The sequence below is a fragment of the Stenella coeruleoalba genome, assembly GCF_951394435.1.
Source record: "Stenella coeruleoalba genome assembly, chromosome: 4".
Classification (NCBI taxonomy): domain Eukaryota; kingdom Metazoa; phylum Chordata; class Mammalia; order Artiodactyla; family Delphinidae; genus Stenella; species Stenella coeruleoalba.
The window spans coordinates 25,581,383-25,609,342 of record NC_137149.1 but is presented as its reverse complement, the minus strand read 5'-3'; the positions used below and the strand labels follow the sequence as shown (position 1 = coordinate 25,609,342).

At 37.2% G+C, this 27,960-nt stretch overlaps 1 protein-coding gene across 4 annotated transcripts in view; it reads right to left on the bottom strand.

Moving 5' to 3' along the window:
- Window positions 1–9,709: 9,709 nt before the first annotated feature.
- The window catches only part of NDST4 (N-deacetylase and N-sulfotransferase 4), a 246,565-nt gene continuing 228,314 nt past the window's right edge, over window positions 9,710–27,960 (bottom strand). For all 4 annotated transcript variants that reach the window (XM_079919073.1, XM_079919075.1, XM_079919074.1 and 1 more), the window contains 2 exons: window positions 25,091–25,193; window positions 9,710–9,854 (listed from right to left, as the gene is read on the bottom strand). In XM_079919073.1, coding sequence (XP_079775199.1) covers window positions 9,735–9,854; window positions 25,091–25,193 — 223 coding nt within the window. In that variant the 3' untranslated portion in view covers window positions 9,710–9,734. The remainder of the gene's footprint in view (window positions 9,855–25,090; window positions 25,194–27,960) is intronic.

Below are 27,960 nucleotides of genomic sequence, written 5' to 3'. Positions count from 1 at the left end.
TCCAATATGGCATCTCTTGTTTGGCTTGTCTGTGAATCCCTTGTCTTCTGTGATTCCGGTGGAATAGATTTTAGCAGTTTCTGTCTTTAAAAAGAATTGTAAAGGAGGCTAGGAAACAAGCATTCATCACCCTGTCTGGAGCAATGGAGCGGTCTGCAATAAATCCATAGAACTTATTGTTGCAGCTTTGATCTTTGAAACAGACCAATTTACTTTTCTTTCTGTAGGGTCTAATTCATTAGACTCCTGTTATAAAACTTTTATTGGAGAAGTTGAATCATAGAGTCAACCAGAAAGAACAGATTTGTTGATAAGTAGTATAAGTGTCATAATGTGAAGAATAAAATGCTACAGACAAAAGTATTTATTTCCTGCTTTTAGAAGTGAAACAGCTTGAAAAAGAAAACAATACTGCATTCCCAGTGATGATAAATTTCAGTTTTGCAAACTACAGCGGTTTGGCATGCTTGCTGTATTGGAGACATGATTACTAATCTGTATTATAATGCACACACACGTAATACATATGTATGCATTTATATATGGATTTGTGTATGTGTGTGTATACACTTTCTATACATATCTTGTTTTTATTTTAATTATTATTATTATTATTTTTACTAATATTTATTGAGGGCTTAATACAAAGTTCTGGAGAGCTCCAGGCACAGGGCATACCAAAATTATGGATGAAAGAAAAGCCTTTCTCATGAAACTTATAGTTTGGGGAAGCAGACAAACGAACAAATAATTCGTGTATCAGTTGGTGATGAGTGGTAGGGAGAAGAATCAAGCAGGGAAATAGATGGGAGAACGATGGTATGGGGGTCTGGAAAGACTTGCCTGATGAGGTGACATTTAAGCAAAGACTTGAAAGAAGGGAGGGGATAAGGAGTGCAGATGCCTGGGGAAATTGTAGTATTTATGCCTATGCCGAGGGGGCAGGGAGTGTGAAGGCTCTGCTCTCCTGTTTGGCAAAATCTGAGGAAAGTAAGGGGGCTGGTGTGAACTGAAGACGGTGAGTAAAGGGGGAAGTGATAGGAAAGTTGGTCAAAGAATTGATCAGGTTGATGTGGAAAATAGGCTACAGGAGCTCACATTTGTGAGTGAGAAGGGTTAGTTCCCTTCGAGAAGATAGCAGGGGCTGGAATTAGGGTGCCCCTAGGTTTGGATGTGATAGGGCATTCTTGGAGCCTGAATAGTTTGGAAGATAAAGCTGGCAGGATTTCTTGAAATCAAGATAGATGCTTTACTTACATCCATGTATGTGGGGCCTCAAAAGTTTAAATATCTGAACTCTTAAACCTCAAAAAGAGTTGTCCGAAGACTATACCTGAATCACGTGAGGAATTTGGACATTCCATCTCATCTCAAGTTACGTCCCGACAGTAGTTTTCTGTGGAGTATTCTTGGCAAATTTAATTGCAAACTTGCCTGTGAGCAGCACAAATTGTTAATTTCAATGATCTGTAGTTTACAGATTACACTGTTGTTGCTATTGTTTTTAACTCCATTTAAAAAATTAGGTTGATATTTTCTATAACTTATCAATTGGAACTTCTCTTTTCTATTATTTCTCAATAATAACACAAACAATTTTGTGTTATTCTTTATAAATATGACGATCTGCTTTGCACATTCTCTCAGTGTTGTGAATAAATCCATCCCTTCCAGGAAACTTGAATTTAATTTAATTTCAGTATTCAATTATAATTTTTTTAATTCATAAATTTTGGACTTTAGTTTCTTTTATCTGTGCTCTATTTTTAGGTTCCTATCCTCAATTCTTTATTCAGGAAGAAATGAGACTCATAAGAATCCCATAACTTGGTCAACCACATAAAAATAGTTGAGAGAACTAGAATTTTAAAGTGTGGATATGCATTTTAAAATATGAATTTTGAAATAGATATGCACAAAGTAGCTAATAATAGCAAACACTCATAATGGGCAGCTACCGTTCTAGGTGCATTTATGTATTTTAACTCATATAATCGTCACAATAACCTCAAGGGGTAGCTGATATTAGTATCTGCAATGTGGAGATGAGGAAATTGTAGCATATTGAGTGTAAGTAACGTGCCTGAGGAACCTCACACAGTGGATAAGTGGCATTGCCAGGAGTTGAGCTTTGACTCTGGCTTCAGAATTCCATATAACACATTATGCACTGGACTTCTCTTCAGGTTGAAATAGCTTAAAATAGTTTGAGAGATTTTGTCACAGAAATCATGAGGGGTTCATACACATTGGTTCATTTCAGAGAATAGCACAGGCAATGCTAAATGCTTGCTTCTTTATATTGATTATAAAAAGAGGTGGGAGGAGATGGCTGGTGATTGTATACATTGTATGTTACCTGTGACAAAGGCATAATTTCTTATTAACTAAGTTTATTGTCATGTTTCTTTTTAGCTTCACTGTGCTACTGAAATGGGAACCAAGTGTCCTCAGGGTCTTGTCTGTGGGAACATTATTTATCTCTTCAATACATAGCTATAGGTTTGCATATGTTTAATTTCGAGATGTTAAAGGCTTCTGGATAAGACTCTGTGATTTCCAGGCAACATCCTGGGAACATGTAGGAGAGAATTACAATTGATTTAGACCTGTGAGCATTTAGTCCGTAGACTTTATTACCTGGAAGTTCAGAAAGAAAAACATGTCTATAGCTTCACTCCATAGAGCATAGCGTGAAGAGAACTTATTTTAGATAATGTAGACAAACCACAATCTGTTGGTTTTGAACCTCAAATCCTGTGTTACAATAAGCCCCCCACCTCCAACACTCCCCAAAGCACACTACGCTATCCTTGACTTGCGGTCCATCTTTATCAGCAAACAAAATGGGGGAAAATATACTCAATATAAAAGTTCCTCTCCTGACACACCTTCTCCTGACACACCCTTCCTTTCCTCTCCTTGGTACATTTGGTCCAGGTACTAAGATGCCTTCTCTTGCTCCAGGTCAGAAGTAGTTGAAGTTTCTTGCTGCTCTTCTGAAATCACTGCTGACAATTATACAACCCACAGTGATTTTGGTCTCATACCAACTCATGTGATCTAGAAATGGTCATTGATATCCACAAAAATGTAGTCCTGATTCTCTTGTATCCTTTCAAATTGGCTTCTGGCTTCTCTTTTCTGCTATATAGTCTTACCCTGCAGCTAGTGTCTTATTCCTGGTGTACCGTTTAGAATTCCAAAAAGATTTGTAAGATTTAAGAAAATGAGAATGAAGTCTTAAATAATTAAGAATATCCTAGAAATAATTGCGTTTACATGGACATATCTGATTGTATGGCAATATTTGAATTCCACTTGATTTGAAAGAGAAAGTGCCAACGTTTGTGACATAGCAATTCCACCTATGTTTTTTCTTGGCAGTGTTTCCACAGACATTTTACATGTATCATTAAACAATTAGCGTTACTTTCTTTGTCAGTAGGAAAAATAAATCTTTAAAACTCAAGGGCCTCAATGGTCAAATACCAAGTCAATGATCTCTTATCCCCTTCAGCATGTTGAACTCATTTTAATTCTAAGCCATGCACTTTTACCATATGAAGGGCATTGTAGACAGGCGGCTCTTAGCTTTGTACTGATTGCAAACAAACATATTTGTAGGCAGCACTACTGTGAGATCTTTACACCAATATAAAAAAACAACAGTCGGGGTCGTTCAATTCCTGATATGTCTAGGGATGTTTAATTTGGTCTGTTTGGCTGGTCTTGTTAGATAAGAATAGGCAACTGGGATGTACAAACGTAAAGACTCTTTAGAGGACAGGCAATACCTTTAAATGCAAACAGCCATGAATACGTACACCTTGGTGCTATGAGTGAGAGAATGACTTTGTATAAGTTTTATGCTTACAGATTGAAGTTCATTTCTTACTAGTATAAAGATATAAAGTAATGCATATGTTCATTTAACAATTACTTATCTTGTGCCAGGTACTGTGTTACGCATGAGAGACGAAAAAAGGAAAAGACATCTCTCATTCTAATAATTTACAGTATAGCACGTAGACAACACTACAATGTAGGTGAAACAATAATGGTGTAATCTAAGAATATCAAACCAGCTGAAGGAATTATAGTGCTAAATATATTATCATTATTACCCAGATATTGAGGGCCTAATGCCAAGGGAAATGGAAGATTTCTGGTACAACTTAAGGCCAGAGATGCAACATTGAGAAGACTGATACTTCTGTGATTTAGATATGAAGGAATTGGCAAGCAAAAGGGAAGGGACTTACACAGCCAGGTTGCTTGAAATTCAAAGTGGTACTGAGTTAGTGAATTAGCAATGCCAATTCAAGTGTTCTAGGCAGCAGCATGTACAAAGGCCTAGAGATGTAAAAATCATGAGGTAATTGGAGAATTGTAAATAGGTGATTGTTACTAGAATTTGGAATGTAATTTTTAAAGATTGTGAAATAAGAATGGCCAGGTAGACAAAATCACAGATCATAAAGGAACTTCACGGACTATATATTGGAGTTTGCATTTTGTCCTCTACATTTGGGGAACATTTGAAGGTTTTCTAAGGTAAAGAATAGTTTGATCCTATTTACAAGTTATAAAGACCATTCCAACATTAGTGTGGTGTATGATTTAGAGAGAAATGACAGCTCCAGGTTAGAGTGTGTGACAAAATTCTAGGAGAGATAAGGAGAGCCTGTAGTAAAACAGTGGTTAGAGGTATGGTGTGAAGCCTAAGTTGACTCAATATTTCATACTTTGTTGACATCTGGAAAATTGGGATGATCTTAAATGGCCTACCCACAAAGTCTGCCTCCTTTCTGCTTCTGTGCGCAAGGTACCCTAGCCAAAACTTGTCCTTATCAAGTGGATCAGGTACAGTTTCTGCTTGTCCCTGAAAGTGGGTTTCAGTTCCCCGCCAGCCTGAGAATTACTCAAACTAGCCAATTACATGTTCTTGCAGGAACCAAGGGCCACCTCGACCTCTTGGTGCTACAAAGCTTGTCTCTCACAGCCCTGGTTATTCATTTCTTCCCAAGTGCAGCCCCTTTGGCATCTGGCATGGTGTGCAATGTCTTCCCAGGCTGTTGAGTATATGTAACAAATAAACCGCTGTTGATCCCACCTCTTCAGTATTGGGAGTTGTGTGTTTGGCATCCCCTGATAACTGTAGGGCAAGAATTCAGCTCTCACCATTGAGGTGAATAGGAGGTGATCAAAAACAAGCAGATGAAGAGAATAGAGATTAGAGCTGTGCTGTCCAACATAGAAACCTCTAGCTCCATGTAGCTATCAAGCACTTGGAATGTGGCAAGTCCAAAATTGTTATGTGCTATACGGGTGAAATACAAATTAGATTTTGAAGGTTCAGTATGACCACAAGGGTATAAAAATCTCATTAATAATTTTTTAATTGATTTCATGTTGAAATAATATTTTAGACATATTGTATTAAATAAAATATGAGAAACAGTAAAATGTTTTTGAATGGAAATTAACTATATAAATGTCTTATTGGGGGCCTGAAATACCAGACATTTGCAATGAAAAATGCAACAAAAATAATATTTGGTATTAATAAATATAATAGGAAGCAATATATTATATAATAGAGTGCTTCATTTGTGGAAAGGAGATCTTATCACAAGAGGTGAAGTTGGAAATAAAGACTCGTAGAGAATTCAGATAAATTTTCTTGTAATTTTTAACTATCTAGTATCTTTAAGCATTGATTTGTTATTACATGTATCTCTTCATTAAATTTTATGACTTTCCTTTGAGGGAGTTGTACCTCTAGACCTGATATTCCTGATAGAGGATCTGTTGGGTTACAAAAAATTTGAAGAGAGAGATATAAAGAGAAGATAAGGGGAAGATATTCTACTAGATAAACTGAGGATTAAGTAGGTAGGAGGAAAGGGACAAAGAGACTTCAATAGAAGGGACTGAGCTGGAATGATTTTTCTCTGAATGTTGATCAGAACAATAGCAGGGAGTCATGCGAAATTTATTTTTGAATGATGGTGGTGAAGACAGTTTCTCATTTTAACCAAATACAGTTAATTATATGCTTAAGATATATATGTTTTATTATTAAAGGGAATAGAAAAACATATTCTTGTCTGATGAAAAAAGAGATAGTGGTTTGAATATTATACGTTATTTCTGTAACAAACATGTTCCAGCATAACCACATTAGGCCATGGGCTAAGTTGTCTAAATATATTCTCATTTAATGTTTACAGTGACCCAATGAGTAATACTTTATTGTCTCTATTTTACAAAAAAGGAAACTGTGACTCAGGGAAGTTCCACAAATTGTCCGAGGTCACATGGCTTGCCTGAGGCAGAACTGGGATGTGAACCCAGATACCCAAAGTCCCCTCTCATAATTTCCTGGTTACACTTGTTATATGTTTGGAATTTAGGGAACATGTATAGAGCGAACCAAGTCAAAGGGAAGGAAATAGATTCATCTATGGGTGAAAACCTTGGATTTTAGAGGAGAAACAACATTACTCTAGTGGCCATACCAGCAGTAATATTTATTCTGAAGAAGTGAGAACCGAAGATATGTTATGCATGTACTACATCAGTTATTTAACAATTTCAGTAAAAGCAGAGTTCTCTTTATGTTCTCCCCACCCACTTCACTGGCTCACACAAGAAAATATTCATTTGCATATATATACATATACTGAACAGACATATGTACCTATGGCCAAGCTGTGTTCCTACAGTTGAAGTAAAATCCTATATGCAAGACTCTTTGATTTTTTTCTCTTTGAAATCATTGGCCAGCATTGTTTTTGAGGGACCTCCATCAAGCAAATGGTTAATGTCTTATTTAGCCACCAAAAGCAGACTTGTAAGATATTATTCGAGTGTAAATTGTTTGCATAATTAAAAATAAGTTGACACTCATGGTAAGCAGGTCACTTTATATCATATTAAAACAGTGAGATAGAAGAACAAAAACTCCATTAGGTATATGTGAACAGGTTTGTTGAAATCAAGGCAAATAAAATCTCTTATTGGATGAAGAACTATCTTTTTTGTAGAAAAAAAATAGTGTTAGAAGGAGTATAAATTTTTCTCACTAGCATTCTTCTTTGTTGCTTATTTAATTGTTTTGAGGCCATTGTTAAACACAAAATTTGTTTTTGTATGAGATTTGTAATATAATTTTTAGAGGCTGGTATTTGAAAATCATATATTAATATATCTTGATGTAGGGTTATAACACATATTGTTCCTTACCTTTATTAATGTAATCAATGATTATATTTGTAAGTTAGGCAGTTGGAATAAAGAAAAAGAAGGAAAGAGGAGAAATATTGCCTTGTTTAAAGGTTTTAGGAAGTTCTTTAAAATTTTTAAAAGTATGTCATTCAAGACCATGAAAGATAATTTATTTAGAGTTAAACTATTACCTATGCTAAATATTGAGTCAATAGTTCTGAAGTAGCTAGTGGGTAAAAATTGGGAAAACCAAGATATTCTTAAAACTAAAATTTTTCCAGATTTATTATAATCTTCTCATAGCCCAGAGTCCCTTTAAGTAGTTTACTGTAAGAGATGAATTACATAATTAAAATTTGTTTTGTTGTCTTCACTGTCAATCTTAGTAAGAAAAATGTGCATACTGATTGAAATGAACCAGGGAAGAAAAGACTAGTTGAATTTGTGGGAATTTTGCTCCCAGCTATTTGTAGGTAGGTGAATGATACTGTATACATTATTTAGAAAAAATAAAAAAATTAGTTACATTTAAAAAAATCTGGTGATTAGGTAGACTTTGAATTATATGAATTTTACTCAATATGAAAAGTATCTCCCCTCTTTTCTACAAACATCTCTTTTTTCCCACTTGGGAAAAAAAATGTTAATCTCTACTTCACGAAAGAAAAAATTAGAATGTAACTGGAGGAAACTAGTGAACAAATAAATCAAAAGTTAGAGTTCTAAATACACAATTCTTACGATTTTAGTGTGCTTTAATGGAATGCTATCAAGCACATGCTCACCTAAGTAACAATAAGGTGGAGAAACTGAGTCTCACACTGAACAAAGAACAGCAAAAGCAACAGTTTTGTGATTTGTATCAATTCATACCCAAGAAAAATCTTAACATTTTCTGAAAAAGATCAAGAGCCTTTAGATGCAGTGGGAAAACAACAGAAAAACAAACATCTTAATGAAGTATAGATCCAAAGGTGAATCCTGTTTCTTGATTCTCTTTTAGATCATACTTGAATTGTTTGCTTAAAACCACAAACAACAAATAAACAGAAACGATGATCTTCAGTTTCCTTTGAAGACACTGAATTATGTCAAGCATAACTGCTCAAATTATAGGAGAAAGTAATATTATTTACAGCCTATAGAAAAATTACTCTGGAGGAAGGATGGATTGATAGGTAATGCTACCAAAGCCACTTTGATTTACTGTTCTGCTGAAATTTTACATTCATGTATCACGGAAAAGATTAACAAATCTTTAACATACCTTCATTGACAAATGAGACAAAAATCCTCCAAATGGGAGAGTAACCTATAACTCTAAGACAGGAAGAGCATCACTTCTTCTCTAGAAATTAATTTTTGGATGGCATGGATGAGAAATATGGTTTAATTTAGAGAATTCATGGTGTTTAAAGAGGTAAGCTTTAGATTACATTTCTTCTGTTAAATAGGCATTAAAAACATAATATTCTGCATTAGTATACATACTGACACATATAAAAGTCCATGCTTTAAACGATTGACATGTACTACATAAAAGGCACAAGTGCCTCTCTCTACCTGTAAACACATACTGGTATTTTCATTCCATGTCTTATCAATAAAGTTTTTTTCTTCTGTGGATAGTGAAAAAATATATAAATACTACATTATTGTCAAGGTGGAAATACCTAGATTAATAGTATGGTAAGATTTTTACCCATGGAAAGATGACCTTACACACATTAGTTAATATTATGCAAAGTATGCACTTTCTCATTCATTTTCCCCCCAAATCTCTGATAGCCGCTGTTGGAACCATAAATGCAAAATTCACTGAGAATGGCATGCTTGCCAGATAAAATACTATTGTCAGTGAATATGGAAATTTTCAGATAGTTTCCTCCTATAAGAGGAAAACAGACCAAAAATGTGGAAGGTTACAACTTTGCAACTTCAAAGAAATTCATAAAGAGGAGTAACAGGAAAACATGTGTGGGCTAAATATAATAAGTAATAACTGCTCAAAATAAGAGCATAGGATTATACTTATAATTTCATAACAAAATCAAAATTCTTTTTAAATTAGCAAGGGAAAATGTAAGCCCTTAATTCAGATATTGGCTTACTACTAGCCTCATTTACAGATATCTCAGTCCTTATCTTTTCCTCAAGATTCTAATTTGTCTCTTGCATATAATCAGTGTTCTCAGTCAAACAGTTTCTGAAACCTTATGGTCAACAGAGGAACTGGGCTGTGTTATGATCCCCACATTGGAAACCGGGTAATGCCACAAAACCCCACATTATTTCTCAAAAGTCACACAGGGATTGATGCTAGTAATTGCCAATGAGTGCATATATAACAGTTTTCATTTTATGAAAAAGATAGGAGATTTATTCACACGATCCTCTGTTGACAGTCACAAGTGCATTAAGGGGATAAAAGATGGGGGGTTTGTTTTTCTGTTTCATAGTAAAAGTCAGTATCTTGGGAGCCTTGGTTCTTCTCTCCAGTGCTATCTCACTTTTTGTAGCTCCTGTCTCAGCCATGATGGGAGAGGCTGCCCCAGTCTGTGTAGCAGTTTGGACAGTTCCACATTATGATCTCGGTAGTAATTAGAGAGGAAGGTTCTAGACTGAAAAGTGAAAAGAAAAAGAAGGCAAAGGAAGCTATTAGTTCATTAAATGAGATTGCGCACATTTTTAAAGAAATTCTACTACACTTGGACCGGCTGTAAAATAGGTATTTCTTTGTATTTTTCTGCAGATATCACTCATTTTTGCCATTAGAAAATATTTGGCGGAAGTATAGCTGGAAAATAAAAATGGGTCCAGGTATAACTTACGTGCCTTATACAACCACTAAAACACCAATTTATTAAGGGATTGCTGAAGTCTATGTAGGGAGAAAAGTTGATAAGAAGTATATAATACTAAAGAAGAATGAGGTACGTAGGGACCAGATGTGGTACCAAATCTACAGAAAAAACATCTGTTTTTTAAATTGGTCACTTTATGTAAAATTGGGTCATAGCATAAAGATGAAAAATGAACATAATCACAAAAGCTGAATTTCATGATTAAAGAAATAACTTGCAATTTATAAAATGTTTTCTATATTTATTCAGGACCAAAACAGTTTTTTTGAAAAATCATTAAGCATTCCTTCTTCAAAGATATTATAAGGTCTCATTATAAAGATCACTATAATGATCTTTCCTGTGATTCTTATATTCCTAACCAAGCTGGAGTGATGGGCCATTTTTAGATGAATGGTTTAAAAAAGGATTATCAGATACATCTGTGGTTTTAGTTTGTTTTATTTCTGGAAGACAGAAAATTTATAATTGGTCTTTCTCTGTGGATGTCACTTACCTCATATTAGAACCCAATGAACATAGTTCTGTGTCTCTTTGATAAAATAGTAGAGATGAACATTTTTCCTGTGAAAATATAGGCAGCAATGGCCCACGTATCGGCTTCCATCTGGTCAAAGTTACACCATCTCTCTTAAGCCCTCCCAATATTTTAGCACAAATGAGTCTCTTTCTTCCTAAAACTCCCTTAGCCACTTTTGTGTGTACTGTGGAAATGGACTTAACATAACTACATTTTGTCTTGTACCATTAACCAGGAATTTCATTACATTTCTACCCTTAAACCAGATTGTAAACACTTCAAATTCTGGATAAGATTTTTATAGAAGTAGTGGAATTTTACATTGATTTCTTGGTAGATTAAAGTGATTTTTGAAGGCCTTTTGAAATTATTGAGTTCAAAGGTATAGTTTGAGGACCTTCTGGTTCTTCTATATCCATAGTAATACCTAATATCTTCCATCCTCCTTTTGCCCACCTTGTCTTAGGAGAGATACTCATTATATCTGCTCAGTTGATTGCTAATTGGTTTCCCAATCCTAGGCTATCTCCTCATACTATAACTTTTATTGAAAGATTTTTTTTCCCCTGCCTTTTTGTAGTTTCACATTGTTTTGTGTATCTTATTATAAACAAGTGACTGTAACTAACTTATCCTCCTATAATAAATCTGGGCTCATAACTGTTTTAACCTGTATCCTATTTGTGATATTGTGATTCATAATAAGAAATATGAAGTTGATCATTGGCCCCATTTCTGGCACAGAGCTTCTAAAACCCTTGGAATTTCCTAAGTGAGATAGTGATAAAGGTATATTTTGTTATGTTGATGAGGTGGCTTATGGACCCCACTAAGAATGGAGGCTGGTGGCATGGGGAACCAACCTTGTGGTTAAAAGGTTGGAACTTTTTATTTTTAAATTTTTTATACAGCAGGTTCTTATTAGTCATCAGTTTTATACACATCAGTGTATACATGTCAATCCCAATCGCCCAATTCATCACACCACCATCCCCACACCCCATAGGGCTTTCCCCCCTTGGTGTCCATACGCTTGTTCTCTACAACTGTGTCTCAACTTCTGCCCTGCAAACCGGTTCATCTATACCATTTTTCTAGGTTCCACATACATGCGTTAATACACGATATTTATTTTTCTCTTTCTGACTTACTTCACTCTGTATGACAGTCTCTAGATCCATCCACGTCTCAATGAATGACCCAATTTCGTTCCTTTTTATGGCTGAGTAATATTCCATTGTATACATGTACCACAACTTCTTTATCCATTCGTCTGTCGATGGGCATTTAGGTTGCTTCCATGATCTGGCTATTGTAAATAGTGCTGCAATGAATATTGGGGGTGCACGTGTCTTTTTGAATTATGGTTTTCTCTGGGTATATGCCCAGTAGTGGGATTGCTGGTTCATATGGTAATTCTATTTTTAGTTTTTTAAGGAACCTCAATACTGTTCTCCATAGTGGCTGTATCAATGTACATTCCCACCAACAGTGCAAGAGGGTTCCCTTTTCTCCACACCCTCTCCAGCATTTGTTGTTTGTAGATTTTCTCATGATGCCCATTCTAACTGGTGTGAGGTGATACCTCATTGTAGTTTTGATTTGCATTTCTCTAATAGTGATGTTGAGCAGCTCTTCATGTGCCTCTTGGCCATCTGTATGTCCTCTTTGCAGAAATGTCTATTTAGGTCTTCTGCCCATTTTTGGATTGGGTTGTTTGTTTTTTAATATTGATGAGCTGTTTATATAGTTAGGAGATTAACCCTTTGTCCGTTGATTCATTTGCAAATATTTTCTCCCATTCTGAGGGTTGTCTTTTTGTCTTGTTTGTAGTTTCCTTTGCTGTGTAAAAGCTTTTAAGTTTCATTTGGTCCCATTTGTATATTTTTGTTTTTATTTCCATTACTCTAGGAGGTAGGTCAAAAAAGATCTTGCTGTGATTTATGTCAAAGAGTGTTCTTCCTATGTTTTCCTCTAAGAGTTTTATAGTGTCCAGACTTACATTTAGGTCTCGAATCCATTTTGAATTTATTTTTGTGTATGGTGTTAGGGAATGTTCTAATTTCATTCTTTTACATGTAGCTGTCCAGTTTTCCTAGCACCACTTATTGAAGAGGCTGTCTTTTCTCCATTGTATATCTTTGCCTCCTTTGTCATAGATTAGTTGACCATAGGTGCATGGGTTTATCTCTGGGCTTTCTATCTTGTTCCATTAATATATGTTTCTGTTTTTGTGCCAGTACCATACTGTCTTGATTACTGTAGCTTTGTAGTATAGTCTGAAGTCAGGGAGTCTCATTCCTCCAGCTCCATTTTTTTCCCTCAAGACTGCTTTGGCTATTCGGGGTCTTTTGTGTCTCCCTACAAATTTTAAGATTTTTTTGTTCTAGTTCCATAAGAAATGTCATTGGTAATTTGATAGGGATTGCATTGAATCTGTAGATTGCTTTGGGTAGTATAGTCATTTTTACAATATTGATTCTTCCAATCTAAGAACATGGTATATCTCTCCATCTGTTGGTATCATGTTTAACTTCTTTAATCAGTGTCTTATAATTTTCTGCATACAGGTCTTTTGTCTCCGTAGGTAGGTTTATTCCTAGGTATTTTATTCTTTTTGTTGCAGTGGTAAATGGGAGTGTTTCCTTAATTTCTCTTTCAGATTTTTCATCATAATGATAGGAATGCAAGAGATTTCTGTGCATTAATTTTGTATCCTGCAACTTAACCAAATTCATTGATTAGGCTCTAGTAGTTTTCTGGTGGCATCTTTAAGATTCTCTATGTATAGTATCATGTCATCTGCAAACAGTGACAGGTTTACTTCTTCTTTTCCAATGTGTATTCCTTTTATTTCTTTTTCTTTTCTGATTGCCGTGGCTAGGACTTCCAAGACTATGTTGAACAATAGTGGTGAGAGTGGACATCCTTGTGTTTTTCCTGATCTTAGAGGAAATGCTTTCAGTTTTTCACCATTGAGAATGATGTTTGCTGTGGGTTTGTCATATATGGCCTTTATCATGTTGAGGTAGGTTCCCTCTATGCCCACTTTCTGGAGAGTTTTTTTTATCATAAATGGGTGTTGAATTTTGTCAAAAGCTTTTTCTGCATCTATTGAGATGATCATATAGTTTTTATTCTTCAATTTGTTTATATGGTGTATTACATTGATTGATTTGTATATATTGAAGAATCCTTGCATCCCTGGGATAAATCCCACTTGATCATGGTGTATGATCCTTTTAATGTGTTGTTGGATTCTGTTTGCTAGTATTTTGTTGAGAATTTTTGCATCTATATTCATCAGTGATATTGGTCTGTAATTTTCTTTTTTGTAGTATCTTTGTCTGGTTTTGGTATCAGGGTGATGGTGGCCTCATAGAATGAGTTTGGAAGTGTTCCTTCCTCTGCAATTTTTTGGAAGAGTTTGAGAAGGATGGGTGTTAGCTCTTCTCTAAGTGTTTGATAGAATTCACCTGTGAAGCCATCTGGTCCTGGACTTTTGTTTGCTGGAAGATTTTTAATAACAGTTTCAATTTCATTCCTTGTGATTCATCTGTTCATATTTTCTATTTCTTCCTGGTTCAGTCTTGGAAGGTTATACCTTTCTAAGGATGTGTCCATTTCTTCCAGGTTGTCCATTTTACTGGCATAGAGTTGCTTGTAGTAGTCTCTTAGGATGCTTTGTATTTCTGTGGTGTCTGTTTAACTTCTCCTTTTTCATATCTAATTTTATTGATTTGAGTCCTCTCCCTCTTTTTCTTGATGAGTCTGGCTAATGGTTTATCAATTTTGTTTATCTTCTCAAAGAACCAGCTTTTAGTTTTATTGATCTTTGCTATTGTTTTCTTTGTTTCTATTTCATTTATTTCTGCTCTGATATTTATGATTTCTTTCCTTCTGCTAACTTTGGGTTTTGTTTGTTCTTCTTTCTCTAGTTCCTTTAGGTGTAAGGTTAGATTGTTTATTTGAGATTTTTCTTGTTGCTTGAGGTAGGCTTGTATAGCTATAAACTTCCCTCTTAGAACTGCTTTTGCTGCATCCCATAGGATTTGGATTGTCGTGTTTTCATGTCATTTTTTTCTAGGTATTTTTTGATTTCCTCTTTGATTTCCTCAGTGATCTCTTGGTTATTTAGTAACATATTGCTTAGTCCATGTGTTTGTGTTTTTTATATTTTTTCCCTGTAACATTTCTAATCTCACAGCATTGTGGTCAGAAAAGATGCTTGATGTGATTTCAGTTTTCTTAAATTTACTGAGGCTTGATTTGTGACCCAAGATGTGATCTATCCTGGAGAATGTTCTGTGCGCACTTGAGAAGATAGTGTAATGTGCTGTTTCTGGATGGAATATCCTATAAATCTATGTGGTCTATTGTGTCATTTAAAGCTTGTGTTTCCTTATTTATTTTCATTTTGGATGATCTGTCCATTGGTGTAAGTGAGGTGTTAAAGTCCCCCACTATTATTGTGTTACTGTTGATTTCCTCTTTTACAGCTGTTAGCAGTTGCCTTATGTATTGAGGTGCTCCTATGTTGGGAGCGTATATATTTATAATTGTTATATCTTCCTCTTGGATTGATTCCTTGATCATTATGTAGTGTCCTTCCTTGTCTCTTGTGACATTCTTTATTTTAAAGTCTATTTTATCTGATATGAGTATAGCTACTCCAGCTTTCTTTTGATTTCCATTTGCATGGAATATCTTTTTCCATCTCCTCACTTTCAGTCTGTATGTGTCCCTAGATCTGAAGTGGGTCTCTTGTAGACTTGTTTTTGTATCCATTCAGCAAGCCTGTGTCTTTTGGTTGGAGCATTTAAACCATTCACATTTAAGGTAATTATCGATATGTATGTTCCTGTGAACCATTTTCTTAATTGTTTTGGGTTTGTTTTTTTTTTAACATCTTTATTGGGGTATAATTGCTTTACAATGGTGTGTTAGTTTCTGCTTTATAACAAAGTGAATCAGTTATACATATATATATGTTCCCATATGTCTTCCTTCTTGCGTCTCCCTCCCTCCCACCCTCCCTATCCCACCCCTCCAGGCGGTCACAAAGCACCGAGCCAATATCCCTGTGCCATGCGGCTACTTCCCACTAGCTATCTACCTTACTACGTTTGTTAGTGTGTATATGTCCATGACTCTCTCTCGCCCTGTCACAGCTCACCCTTCCCCCTCCCCATAACCTCAAGTCCGTTCTCTACTAGGTCTGCGTCTTTATTCCTGCCTTACCCCTAGGTTCTTCATGACATTTTTTTTTTCTTAAATTCCATATATATGTGTTAGCATACAGTATTTGTCTTTTTCTTTCTGACTTACTTCACTCTGTATGACAGACTCTACGTCTATCCACCTCATTACAAATAGCTCAATTTCGTTTCTTTTTATGGCTGAGTAATATTCCATTGTATATATGTGCCACATCTTCTTTATCCATTCATCCAATGATGGACACTTAGGTTGTTTCCATCTCCGGGCCACTGTAAATAAAGCTGCAATGAACATTTTGGTACATGACTCTTTTTGAATTTTGGTTTTCTCAGGGTATATGCCCAGTAGTGGGATTGCTGGGTCATATGGTAGTTCTATTTGTAGATTTTTAAGGAACCTCCATACTGTTCTCCACAGTGGCTGAACCAATTCACACTCCCACCAGCAGTGCAAGAGTGTTCCCTTTTCTCCACACCCTCTACAGCATTTATTGTTTCTAGATTTTTGATGATGGCCATTCTGACTGGTGTGAGATGATATCTCATTGTAGTTTTGATTTGCATTTCTCTAATGATTAATGATGTTGAGCATTCTTTCATGTGTTTGTTGGCAGTCTGTATATCTTCTTTGGAGAAATGTCTATTTAGGTCTTCTGCCCATTTTTGGATTGGGTTGTTTGTTTTCTTGATATTGAGCTGCATGAGCTGCTTGTAAATTTTGGAGATTAATCCTTTGTCAGTTGCTTCATTTGCAAATATTTTCTCCCATTCTGAGGGTTGTCTTTTGGTCTTCTTTATGGTTTCCTTTGCTGTGCAAAACCTTTGAAGTTTCATTAGGTCCCATTTGTTTATTTTTGTTTTTATTTCCATTACTCTAGGAGGTGGGTTAGAAAGGTACTTGCTGTGATTTATGTCATAGAAGTGTTCTGCCTATGCTTTCCTCTAAGAGTTTGATAGTTTCTGGCCTTACATTTAGGTCTTTAATCCATTTTGAGCTTATTTTTGTGTATGGTGTTAGGGAGTGATCTAATCTCATACTTTTACATGTACCTGTCCAGTTTTCCCAGCACCACTTATTGAAGAGACTGTCCTTTCTCCACTGTACACTCCTGCCACCTTTATCAAAGATAAGGTGTCCATATGTGTGTGGGTTTATCTCTGGGCTTTCTATCCTGTTCCATTGATCTATCTTTCTGTTTTTGTGCCAGTACCACACTGTCTTGATCACTGTAGCTTTGTAGTATAGTCTGAAGTCAGGGAGCCTGATTCCTCCAGCTCCTTTTTTCGTTCTCAAGATTGCTTTGGCTATTTGGGGTCTTTTGTGTTTCCATACAAATTGTGAAATTTTTTGTTCTAGTTCTGTGAAAAATGCCAGTGGTAGTTTGATAGGGATTGCATTGAATCTTTAGATTGCTTTGGGTAGTAGAGTCATTTTCACAATGTTGATTCTTCCAATCCAAGAACATGGTATATCTCTCCATCTATTTGTATCATCTTTAATTTCTTTCATCAGTGTCTTATAATTTTCTGCATACAGGTCTTTTGTCTCCTTAGGTAGGTTTATTCCTAGATATTTTATTCTTTTTGTTGCAATGGTAAATGGGAGTGTTTTCTTGATTTCACTATCAGATTTTTCATCATTAGTATATAGGAATGCCAGAGATTTCTGTGCATTAATTTTCTATCCTGCCACTTTACCAAATTCATTGATTAGCTCTAGTAGTTTTCTGGTAGCATCTTTAGGATTCTCTATGTATAGGATCATGTCATCTGCAAACAGTGACAGCTTTACTTCTTCTTTTCCGATTTGGATTCCTTTTATTTCCTTTTCTTCTCTGATTGCTGTGGCTAAAACTTCCAAAACTATGTTGAATAAGAGTGGTGAGAGTGGGCAACCTTGTCTTGTTCCTGATCTTAATGGAAATGGTTTCAGTTTTTCACCATTGAGGATGATGTTGGCTGTGGGCTTGTCATATATGGCCTTTATTATGTTGAGGAAAGTTCCTTCTGTGCCTACTTTCTGCAGGATTTTTATCATAAATGGGTGTTGAATTTTGTCAAAAGCTTTCTCTGCATCTATTCAGATGATCATATGGTTTTTCTCCTTCAGTTTGTTAATATGGTTTATCACATTGATAATTTGCATATATTGAAGAATCCTTGCATTCCTGGAATAAACCCCACTTGATCATGGTGTATGATCCTTTTAATGTGCCGTTGGATTCTGTTTGATAGTATTTTGTTGAGGATTTTTGCATCAATGTTCATCAGTGATATTGGCCTGTAGTTTTCTTTCTTTGTGACATCCTTGTCTGGTTTTGGTATCAAGGTGATGGTGGCCTTGTAGAAGGAATTTGGGAGTGTTCCTCCCTCTGCTATATTTTGGAAGAGTTTGAGAAGGATAGGTGTTAGCTCTTCTCTAAATGTTTGATAGAATTCGCCGGTGAAGCCATCTGGTCCTGGGCTTTTGTTTGTTGGAAGATTTTTAATCACAGTTTCAATTTCAGTGCTTGTGATTGGTCTGTTCATATTTTCTATTTCTTCCTGATTCAGTCTTGGCAGGTTGTGCATTTCTAAGAATTTGTCCATTTCTTCCAGGTTGTCCATTTTATTGGCATAGAGTTGCTTGTAGTAATCTCTCATGATCTTTTTTATTTATGCAGTGTCAGTTGTTACCTCTCCTTTTTCATTTCTAATTCTATTGATTTGAGTCTTCTCCCTTTTTTTCTTGGTGAGTCTGGCTAATGGTTTATCAATTTTGTTTATCTTCTCAAAGAACCAGCTTTTGGTTTTATTTATCTTTGCTATTGTTTCCTTCATTTCTTTTTCATTTATTTCTGATCTGATTTTTATGATTTCTTTCCTTCTGGTAGCTTTGCGGTTTTCTTGTTCTTCTTTCTCTAATTGCTTGAGGTGCAAGGTTAGGTTGTTCATTCGAGATGTTTCCTGCTTCTTAAGGTGGGCTTGTATTGCTATAAACTTCCCTCTTAGACCTGCTTTTGCTGCATCCCATAGGTTTTGGGTCATTGTGTCTCCATTGTCATTTTTTTCTAGGTATTTTTTTATTTCCTCTTTGATTTCTTCAGTGATCACTTCATTATTAAGTAGTGTATTGTTTAGCCTCCATGTGTTTGTATTTTTTACAGATCTTTTCCTGTAATTGATATCTAGTCTCATGGCGTTGTGGTCAGAAAAGATACTTGATACAATTTCAATTTTCTTAAATTTACCAAGGCTTGATTTGTGACCCAGGATATGATCTATCCTGGAGAATGTTCCATGAGCACTTGAGAAAAATGTGTATTCTGTTGTTTTTGGATGGAGTGTCCTATAAATATCAATTAAGTCCATCTTGTTTAATGTATCATTTAAAGCTTGTGTTTCCTTATTTATTTTCATTTTGGATGATCTGTCCATGGGTGAAAGTGGGGTGTTTAAGTCCCCTACTATGAATGTGTTACTGTCAATTTCCCCTTTTATGGCTGTTAGTATTTGCCTTATGTATTGAGGTGCTCCTATGTTGGGTGCATAAATATTTACAATTGTTATATCTTCTTCTTGGATCGATCCCTTGATCATTATGTAGTGTCCTTCTTTGTCTCTTTTAATAGTCCTTATTTTAAAGTCTATTTTTTCTGATATGAGAATTGCTACTCCAGCTTTCTTTTGGTTTCCATTTGCATGGAATATCTTTTTCCATCCCCTTACTTTCAGTCTGTATGTGTCTCTAGGTCTGAAGTGGGTCTCTTGTAGACAGCATATATAAGGGTCTTGTTTTTGTATCCATGCAGCTAATCTGTGTCTTTTGGTGGGAGCATTTAGTCCATTTACATTTAAGGTAATTATCGATATGTATGTTCCTATTCCCATTTTCTAAATTGTTTTGAGTTCGTTATTATAGGTCTTTTCCTTCTCTTGTGTTTCTTGCCTAGAGAAGATCCTTTAGCATTTGTTGTAAAGCTGGTTTGGTGGTGCTGAACTCTCTCAGCTTTTGCTTGTCGGGAAAGGTTTTAATTTCTCCATCAAATCTGAATGAGATCCTTGCTGGGTAGAGTAATCTTGGCTGCAGGTTTTTCTCCTTCATCACTTTCATATGTCCTGCCACTCCCTTCTGTCTTGTAGGGTTTCTGCTGAGAGATCAGCTGTTAACCTTATGGGGATTCCCTTATGTGTTATTTGTTGTTTTTCCCTTGCTGCTTTTAATATGTTTTCTTTGTATTTAATTTTTGACAGTTTGATTAATATGTGTCTTGGCGTATTTCTCCTTGTATTTATCCCGTATGGGACTCTCTGTGCTTCCTGGACTTGATTAACTATTTCCTTTCCCATATTAGGGAAGTTTTCAACTATAATCTCTTCAAATATTTTCTCAGTCCCTTTCTTTTTCTCTTCTTCTTCTGGAACCCCTATAATTCGAATGTTGGTGCATTTAATGTTGTCCCAGAGGTCTCTGAGACTGTCCTCAGTTCTTTTCATTCTTTTTTCTTTATTCTGCTCTGCAGTAGTTATTTTCACTATTTTATCTTGCAGGTCACTTATCCGTTCTTCTGCCTCAGTTATTCTGCTATTGATCCCATCTAGAGTACTTTTAATTTCATTTATTGTGTTGTTCATCGTTGCTTGTTTCATCTTTATTTCTTCTAGGTCCTTGTTAACTGTTTCTTGCATTTTGTCCATTCTATTTCCAAAATTTCGGATCATCCTTACTATCATTCTGAATTCTTTTTCAGGTAGACTGCCTCTTTCCTCTTCATTTGTTAGATCTGGTGCATTTTTGTCTTGCTCCTTTATCTGCTGTGTGTTTTTCTGTCTTCTCATTTTGCTTATCTTACTGTGTTTGGGGTCTCCTTTTTGCAGACTGCAGGTTCGTAGTTCCCGCTGTTTTTGATGTCTGTCTCCAGTGGCTAAGGTTGGTTCAGTGGGTTGTGTAGGCCTCCTAGTGGAGGGGACTAGTGCCTGTGTTGTGGTGGATGAGGCTGGATATTGTCTCTAGTGGGCAGGTTCACGTCTGGTGGTGTGTTTTGGGGTGTCTGTTATTATGATTTTAGGCAGCCTCTCTGCTAATGGGTGGGGTTGTGTTTCTGTTTTGCTAGTTGTTTGGCATAGGTTATCCAGCACTGTGGCTTGCTGGTCGTTGAGTGAAGCTGGGTGCTGGTGTTAAGATGGAGGTCTCTGGGAGATTTTCGCTGTTTGATATTATGTGGAGCTGGGAGGTCTCTTGTTGACCAGTGTCCTGAAGTTGGGTCTCCTATCTCAGAGGCAGAGCCCTGACTCCTGGCTGGAGCACCAAGAGCGTTTCATCCACACGGCTCAGAATAAAAGGGAGGAAAAGTAGAGAGAATTAGTAGAAGTATGAGGAAAGAAAGAAGGAAAGAAGGGAAGGAAGGAAGGAAGAAAGAAAGAAAGAAGCAAAGACGGAAAGAAGGCAAGAAGGAAAGAAAGGAGGGAGGGAGGGCGGAAGGAAGGAAAGAGGGAAAGAAGAAAAAAAGAAAAAGAAGATACAGTAAAAATAAAATAAAGTATAATAAAGTTATTGAATTAAAAAATTCTTATTTAGAAAAAAAAAAAAAGGGACGGATAGAACCTTAGGACAAATGTTGGAAGCAAAGCTATACAGACAAAATCTTACACAGAAGCATACACATACACCGTCACTAAAAGAGGTAAAGGGGGAAAAATCATAAATCTTGCTCTCAGAGACCACCTCCTCAATTTGGGATGATTCGTTGTCTAAAGGAGGGAAGGAAGGAAGGAAAGAAAGAAAGAACGAAGGTAAAGTATAATAACGTTATTAAAATTAAAATTAATTATTAAGAAAAAATTAAAAAAAAAAACCATGGACGGATAGAACCCTAGGACAGATGGTGGAAGCAAGACTATACAGACAAGATCTCACACAGAAGCATACACATACACATTAACAAAAAGAGGAAAAGGGAAAAAAAATCATAGATCTTGCTCCTAAAGTCCACTTCCTTAATTTGGGATGATTGGTTGTCTATTCAGGTATTCCACAGATGCAGGGTATATCAAGTTGATTGTGGAGCTTTAATCCGCTGCTTCTGAGGCTGCTGGGAGAGATTTCCTTTTCTCTTCTTTGTTCTCACAGCTCACAGGGGCTCAGCTTTGGATTTGGCTCCGCCTCTGCGTGTAGGTCGCTGGAGGGCGTCTGTTTTTTGCTCAGACAGGACGGGGTTAAAGGAGCCGCTGATTCGGGGGCTTTGGCGCACTCAGGCCGGCGGGGAGGGAGCGGCACGGAGTGCGGGGCGGGCCTGCGGCGGCAAAGGCCGGCGTGACGTTGCACCAGCCTGAGGCGCACTGTGCGTTCTCCCGGGGAAGTTGTCCCTGGATCCCGGGAACCTGGCAGTGGCGGGCTGCACAGGCTCCACGGAAGAGGGGTGTGGAGAGTGACCCGTGCCCGCACACAGGCCCCTTGGTGGCGGCAGCAGCAGCCTTAGCGTCTCCCGCACGTCTCTGGGGTCCGCGCTTTTAGCCGCGGCTCGCGCCCGTCTCTGGAGCTCCTTTAAGCAGCGTTCTTAAACCCCTCTCCTCACGCACCAGGAAACAAAGAGGGAAGAAAAAGGCTCTTGCCTCTTCGGCAGGTGCAGACTTTTCCCCGGACTCCCTCCCGGCTAGCCGTGGCGCACTAACCCCTTCAGGCTATGTTCAAGCCGCCAACCCCAGTCCTCTCCCTGCGCTCCGTCTGAAACCGAAACCCGAGCCTCAGAGCCTCAGCTCGCAGCCCCGCCCGCCCCGGCGGGTGAGCAGACAAGCCCCTCAGGCTGGTGAGTGCCGGTTGGCACCGAACCTCTGTGCGGGAATCTCCCCGCTTTGCCCTCCGCACCCCTGTGGCTGCGCTCTCCTCCGCGGCTCCGAAGCTTCCCCCTCCGCCTCCCGCAGTCTCCGCCCGCGAAGGGGCTTCCTAGTGTGTGGAAACTTTTCCTCCTTCACAGCTCCCTCCCACTGGTGCAGGTGCCGTCCCTATTCTTTTGTCTCTGTTTTTTCTTTTTTTTTCTTTTGCCTTACCCAGGTACGTGGGGAGTTTCTTGCCTTTTGGGAGGTCTGAGGTCTTCTGCCAGCCTTCAGTAGGTGTTCTGTAGGAGTTGTTCCACGTGTAGATGTATTTCTGATGTATCTGTGGGGAGGAAGGTGATCTCCGCGTCTTATTCTTCTGCCATCTTTAAGGTCCCCCCTGGGTTTGTTTTTGTAGGTCCTTTTCCTCTCTTGTGTTTCCCACTCAGAGAAGTTCCTTTAGCATTTGTTGTAGAGCTGGTTTGGTAGTGCTGAATTCTCTTTGCTTTTGCTTGTCTGTAAAGCTTTTGATTTCTCCACTGAATCTGAATGAGATCCTTGCCGGGTAGAGTAATCTTGGTTGTAGGTTCTTCCCTTTCATCACTTTAAGTGTATCATGCCACTCCCTTCTGGCTTGTAGAGTTTCTGCTGAGAAATCAGCTGTTAACCTTATGGGAGTTCCCTTGTATGTTTGTCGTTTTCCCCTTGCTGCTTTTAATAATTTTTCTTTGTCTTTAATTTTTGCCAATTTGATTACTATGTGTCTCAGCATGTTTCTCCTTGGGTTTATCCTGTATGGGACTAGCTGCACTTCCTGGACTTGGGTGGCTATTTCCTTTCCCATGTTAGCGAAGTTTTCGACTATAATCTCTTCAAATATTTTCTGGGGTCCTTTCTCTCTTCTCCTTCTGGGACCCCTATAATGTGAATGTTGTTGCGTTTAATGTTGTCCCAGAGGTCTCTTAGGCTGTCTTCATTTCTTTTCATTCTTTTTTCTTTATTCTGTTCTGCAGCAGTGAGTTCCACCATTCTGTCTTCTAGGTCACTTATCTGTTCTTCTGCCTCAGTTATTCTGCTATTGATTCCTTCTAGTGTAGTTTTCATTTCGGTTATTGTATTGTTCATCTCTGTTTGTTTGTTCTTTAATTATTCTAGGTCTTTGTTAAACATTTCTTGCATCTTCTTGATCTTTGTCTCCATTCTTTTTCTGAGGTCCTGGATCATCTTCACTATCATTATTCTGAATTCTTTTTCTGAAAGGTTGCCTATCTCCACTTCATGTAGTTGTTTTTCTGTGGTTTTATCTTGTTCCTTCATCTGGTACATAGCCCTCTGCCTTTTCATCTTTTCTATCTTTCTGTGAATGTGGTTTTTGTTCCACAGGCTGCAGGATTGTAGTTCTTCTTGCTTCTGCTGTGTGCCCTCTGGTGCAAAAGGTTGGAACTTTAATGTTATCCCCCCACCATGGGGTAAGGGAGAGGGGCTGGAGGTTGAATCAATCACCATTTGTCAGTGATTTAATCAATCATGTCACTGTAATGAAACTTCCATAAAAACCCAAAAAGGATGGGGTTTGGAGAGTTTCTGGGTTGATGAACATGTAGAGAGACTAGAGAAATCAGAAAAGGCATGGAACCTCCACACCCTTACCCCATATCTTGGCCTATGCACCTCATATATCTGCACCTCATATATCTGCACCTCATATATCTGATATATCTCATATATCTATTTCTGAGTTATATCCATTTGTAATAAAACAGTGATCCAATAAGGAAAATGTTTCTCTTGAGTTTTGGGAGCCACTCTAGCATATTCATCAGAACCAAGGAGGGGGGTTTTGGAATGTCCAATCTATAGCCAGTGGTTCAAGATGGAGGTGATAACCTGGACTTGGGACTTGAGGTGAAAACCTGAACAGGGAGGGACTCTTGTAGGATGTGGCCCTTAGCCTGTGGGATCTGTTACTATCTTTGGGAAGACAGTGTCAGAATTGTGTTGAGTTGTGGGACACCCAGCTGGTGTCTGAGCCTTGCTTGGTGATGTGGAAGAACCTCCACCATATGTTGTAATTGGTGATCAGAGCAGTTCACTCTCCTTTGCTTAACTCAGTACCAGGCATTGTATACGTGCTGGATATATGTATTTAATATGTAATAATAATGCTTATATATTTTATCCGAAATCACTTGTTTAGTAGATAATTTATTTAAGTACTTTACACATTTGGAAAGGAATTACTGTTCAGTAAGTATTTATGTTTGAATTGCATCCCAGCACACAATTTCTACAGATATCTATCAGTCATCTATCTCTGTTGGTCTATTTATTTTCCAAATATATAAAACTATTGATAGCAACGAAAAAGCAGAAAAAGGAATCAAATATATTGTTTGCTAGCTTTGAAATAGTTGTATGCGCAGGGTTCTACCAGTGTATTTCAAAGATGAGGAAAATATTACCTCTGGATCCATGGGTGGATACTTTCGACCTTTGCTTTTTCCAAGGCATTTGGTCTTTCCTCCTTCCAGTAGTTGACACCAAAAGCCCTTTTGGGGATCAAAACTACAAAAGATCAAATATATAAATGATAATAAAAATATAATGATTATGAGTTATACACAGATTTCTTTGACATCATTAAGTGGTATATAGTAAGGTGACTGAATGTAATGAAAATATACTTTTTTTTTAACATCTTTATTGGAGTATAATTGCTTTACAATGGTGTGTTAGTTTCTGCTTTATAACAAAGTGAATCAGCTATACATATACATATATCCTCCCTCTTACATCTCCCTCCCTCCCACTCTCCCAAACCCACCCCTGATCTCCCTGTGCTATGTGGCTGCTTCCCACTAGCTAGCTATCTTACATTTGGTAGTGTATATATGTCCATGCCACTCTCTCACTTTGTCCCAGCTTACCATTCCCCTGCCCCATGTCCTCAAGTCCATTCTCTAGTAGGTCTGCATCTTTATTCCCGTCTTACCCCTAGGTTCTTTATGACCACTTTTTTTTTTCTTTTTAGATTCCATATATATGTATTAGCATATGGTATTTGTTTTTCTCTTTCTGACCTACTTCACTCTGTATGACAGACTCTAGGTCCATCCACCTCACTACAAATAACTCAATTTCATTTCTTTTTATGGCTGAGTAATATTCCATTGTATATATGTGCCACATCTTCTTTATCCATTCATCTGTTGATGGACACTTACTTTGCTTCCATGTATATAAACCTGAATTAAAGCTTCTAAGAAAACTGCTATATTTTTTTTAACAGTTCAATATGTTTATACTTTTCAAGGAGGAAATTAAAAGGGTAAAGATATAATTCACTATATTTTTCCAGAGAACTTGAGACACAGATTATACAAATGGTGAATGTAAGATTAGACAAATCTTCATTTCTTTTGTTGAAGGCAGATGATCCTATTGGTTAATTCAGACCTGATACTCTTAAAGAAAATTCTAATGTTGTTTTGCTCCCATGGCTGCAAAAAGTTACAAAAGAATGTGTGGCCTAATTATTTGGTTTAAACTCAGATATATAAGAATTTTTGTTTAGGACTAACAAGGTAGGAAAAATGAAAGAATAAACCAAATAGGAAGGGAAGTTTTAAATTTACTGCTATGGGACTTGCTGCATGCATAAAACATCGAAAAGGTTTGCATTTTTGTTGCTCAGCAGATGTTTTAGAAAGATGGAGCATAATTGAGTAGGACGTAAAGTTAATTAGTTGCAGAATATTTTGTTGCCCTGGGCCCATTCCTATAATACCGGTGCACCTGCAATTTGCTTCTGCACATATGTGAACTCATTTAGGGGGAGAGGGAATTTTTCTTTACAGTTTCCTGCCCAATCTATTATTAGAGACCTGATCCTTGCAGTCCAGGTTGTCCTAGTACTTGTTATCAATTAAAATTAAATACATCACTGGTTAAATGGATAAAAGGAAGACAGAGTCATTTCCAACCTGGACTTTTCAATCTGCTCCTTGCCTATCATAGGACTTCCTCTAGTTTTCATTAATTTCCCAGGAGGAAAAACAATTCTGCATGCTGTGCAAAATGAGATGGGGAAGGCAGCATGACAGTGCCCCTAAACAGCATTTTCTGCCTCAGGATGAGAATATTTAACTGCATTAAGGTAAAATACAGCTCTGGCAACCAAGCCAAGATATTTATACACACTAAGAGTATCTCCTTTGCTCTCCGGTGTACAGAGGTCTCAGGACGGGCTGCTGTCTCTCCTTGCTCTCCAAACAGCTGTTGTGAGGCAGAGCTTAATACAACCTGAGGAAGGAGAGCCATCCAGAATATTGAAAGTCATTCTTTTAGATAGGGTTGCCATACCCTTGAATCCACATTACTTTGCTGCCTTGGTTTCATTTACTGCATTGACAATGTTATAGACCCGAAGTCTAACAATGGGCATTTATTCTTGCTAAGTTATATCAATTCCTTGTTTTATGGTTTGGTTTCAGTAGGCATGAAATTGTGAAATTAAGATGCAAAGCCTTTCTCAAATAACTGTGAGACAACTTTGAGGAGATGAATTTGTTGCCTTACAAGTTCTTTTATTACACTGAACATCACTAGAGTTATTAATTTTTGTGATGTGTGAGATGTATTCAAAACCATATATTCTGTACTTGTTTGTAATCTCTTCTTTAAAAGTATGATTTTACAGGCTTTTTGAACCATAAGGAACTATTTGTAGTAAACAGGACAGAACCATTCCCTAAACTACTGCAGGCAGGCAGGGGAAGACATGCTGACATCAATAAGTATTTATGTAAACGTATTCTGGAAGCTTTGTCTACTTAATCAACAGGGGCCATGCCTTGTGTTGTTATTTCCATGTGTAGGTAGAAACTTCATTAGACTTGTTTTAGTGGATAAGGAACAACCCAATCTTATTGCTTCTTTTCCTGTCCTTCCATTACCCTCTCTAATTGTCTAATTGCTGATTCTAATCTGCTGCGAACTGGGAAATTATATAATCAAGCTTGTCAAAATTTTGCCTAAAACTTAATAGGCTGTATATCAGGCCTTTGTGAGGGCATCAAGTACATGCCCTTTTAAATATATATTTTGACTGCTTGGAGCTTTTGTTTTTGTTTGTTATTTTGCTTCTTTACACTTTTTTTTCCATTTTCAGTCACCCAAGTACATGATTTTATTTTCCCAAGGTGACTGCAAGAATATCCCCCCTCCCACATTCTCTTCTGCAGAACGCCCTTGCCCCTCCTCATCAAGAGGCGGAGGCTCCTTTCCCTCCCCTTGGATTTGCACTGGCTCTAGTGACTTGGTTGCAATCAAT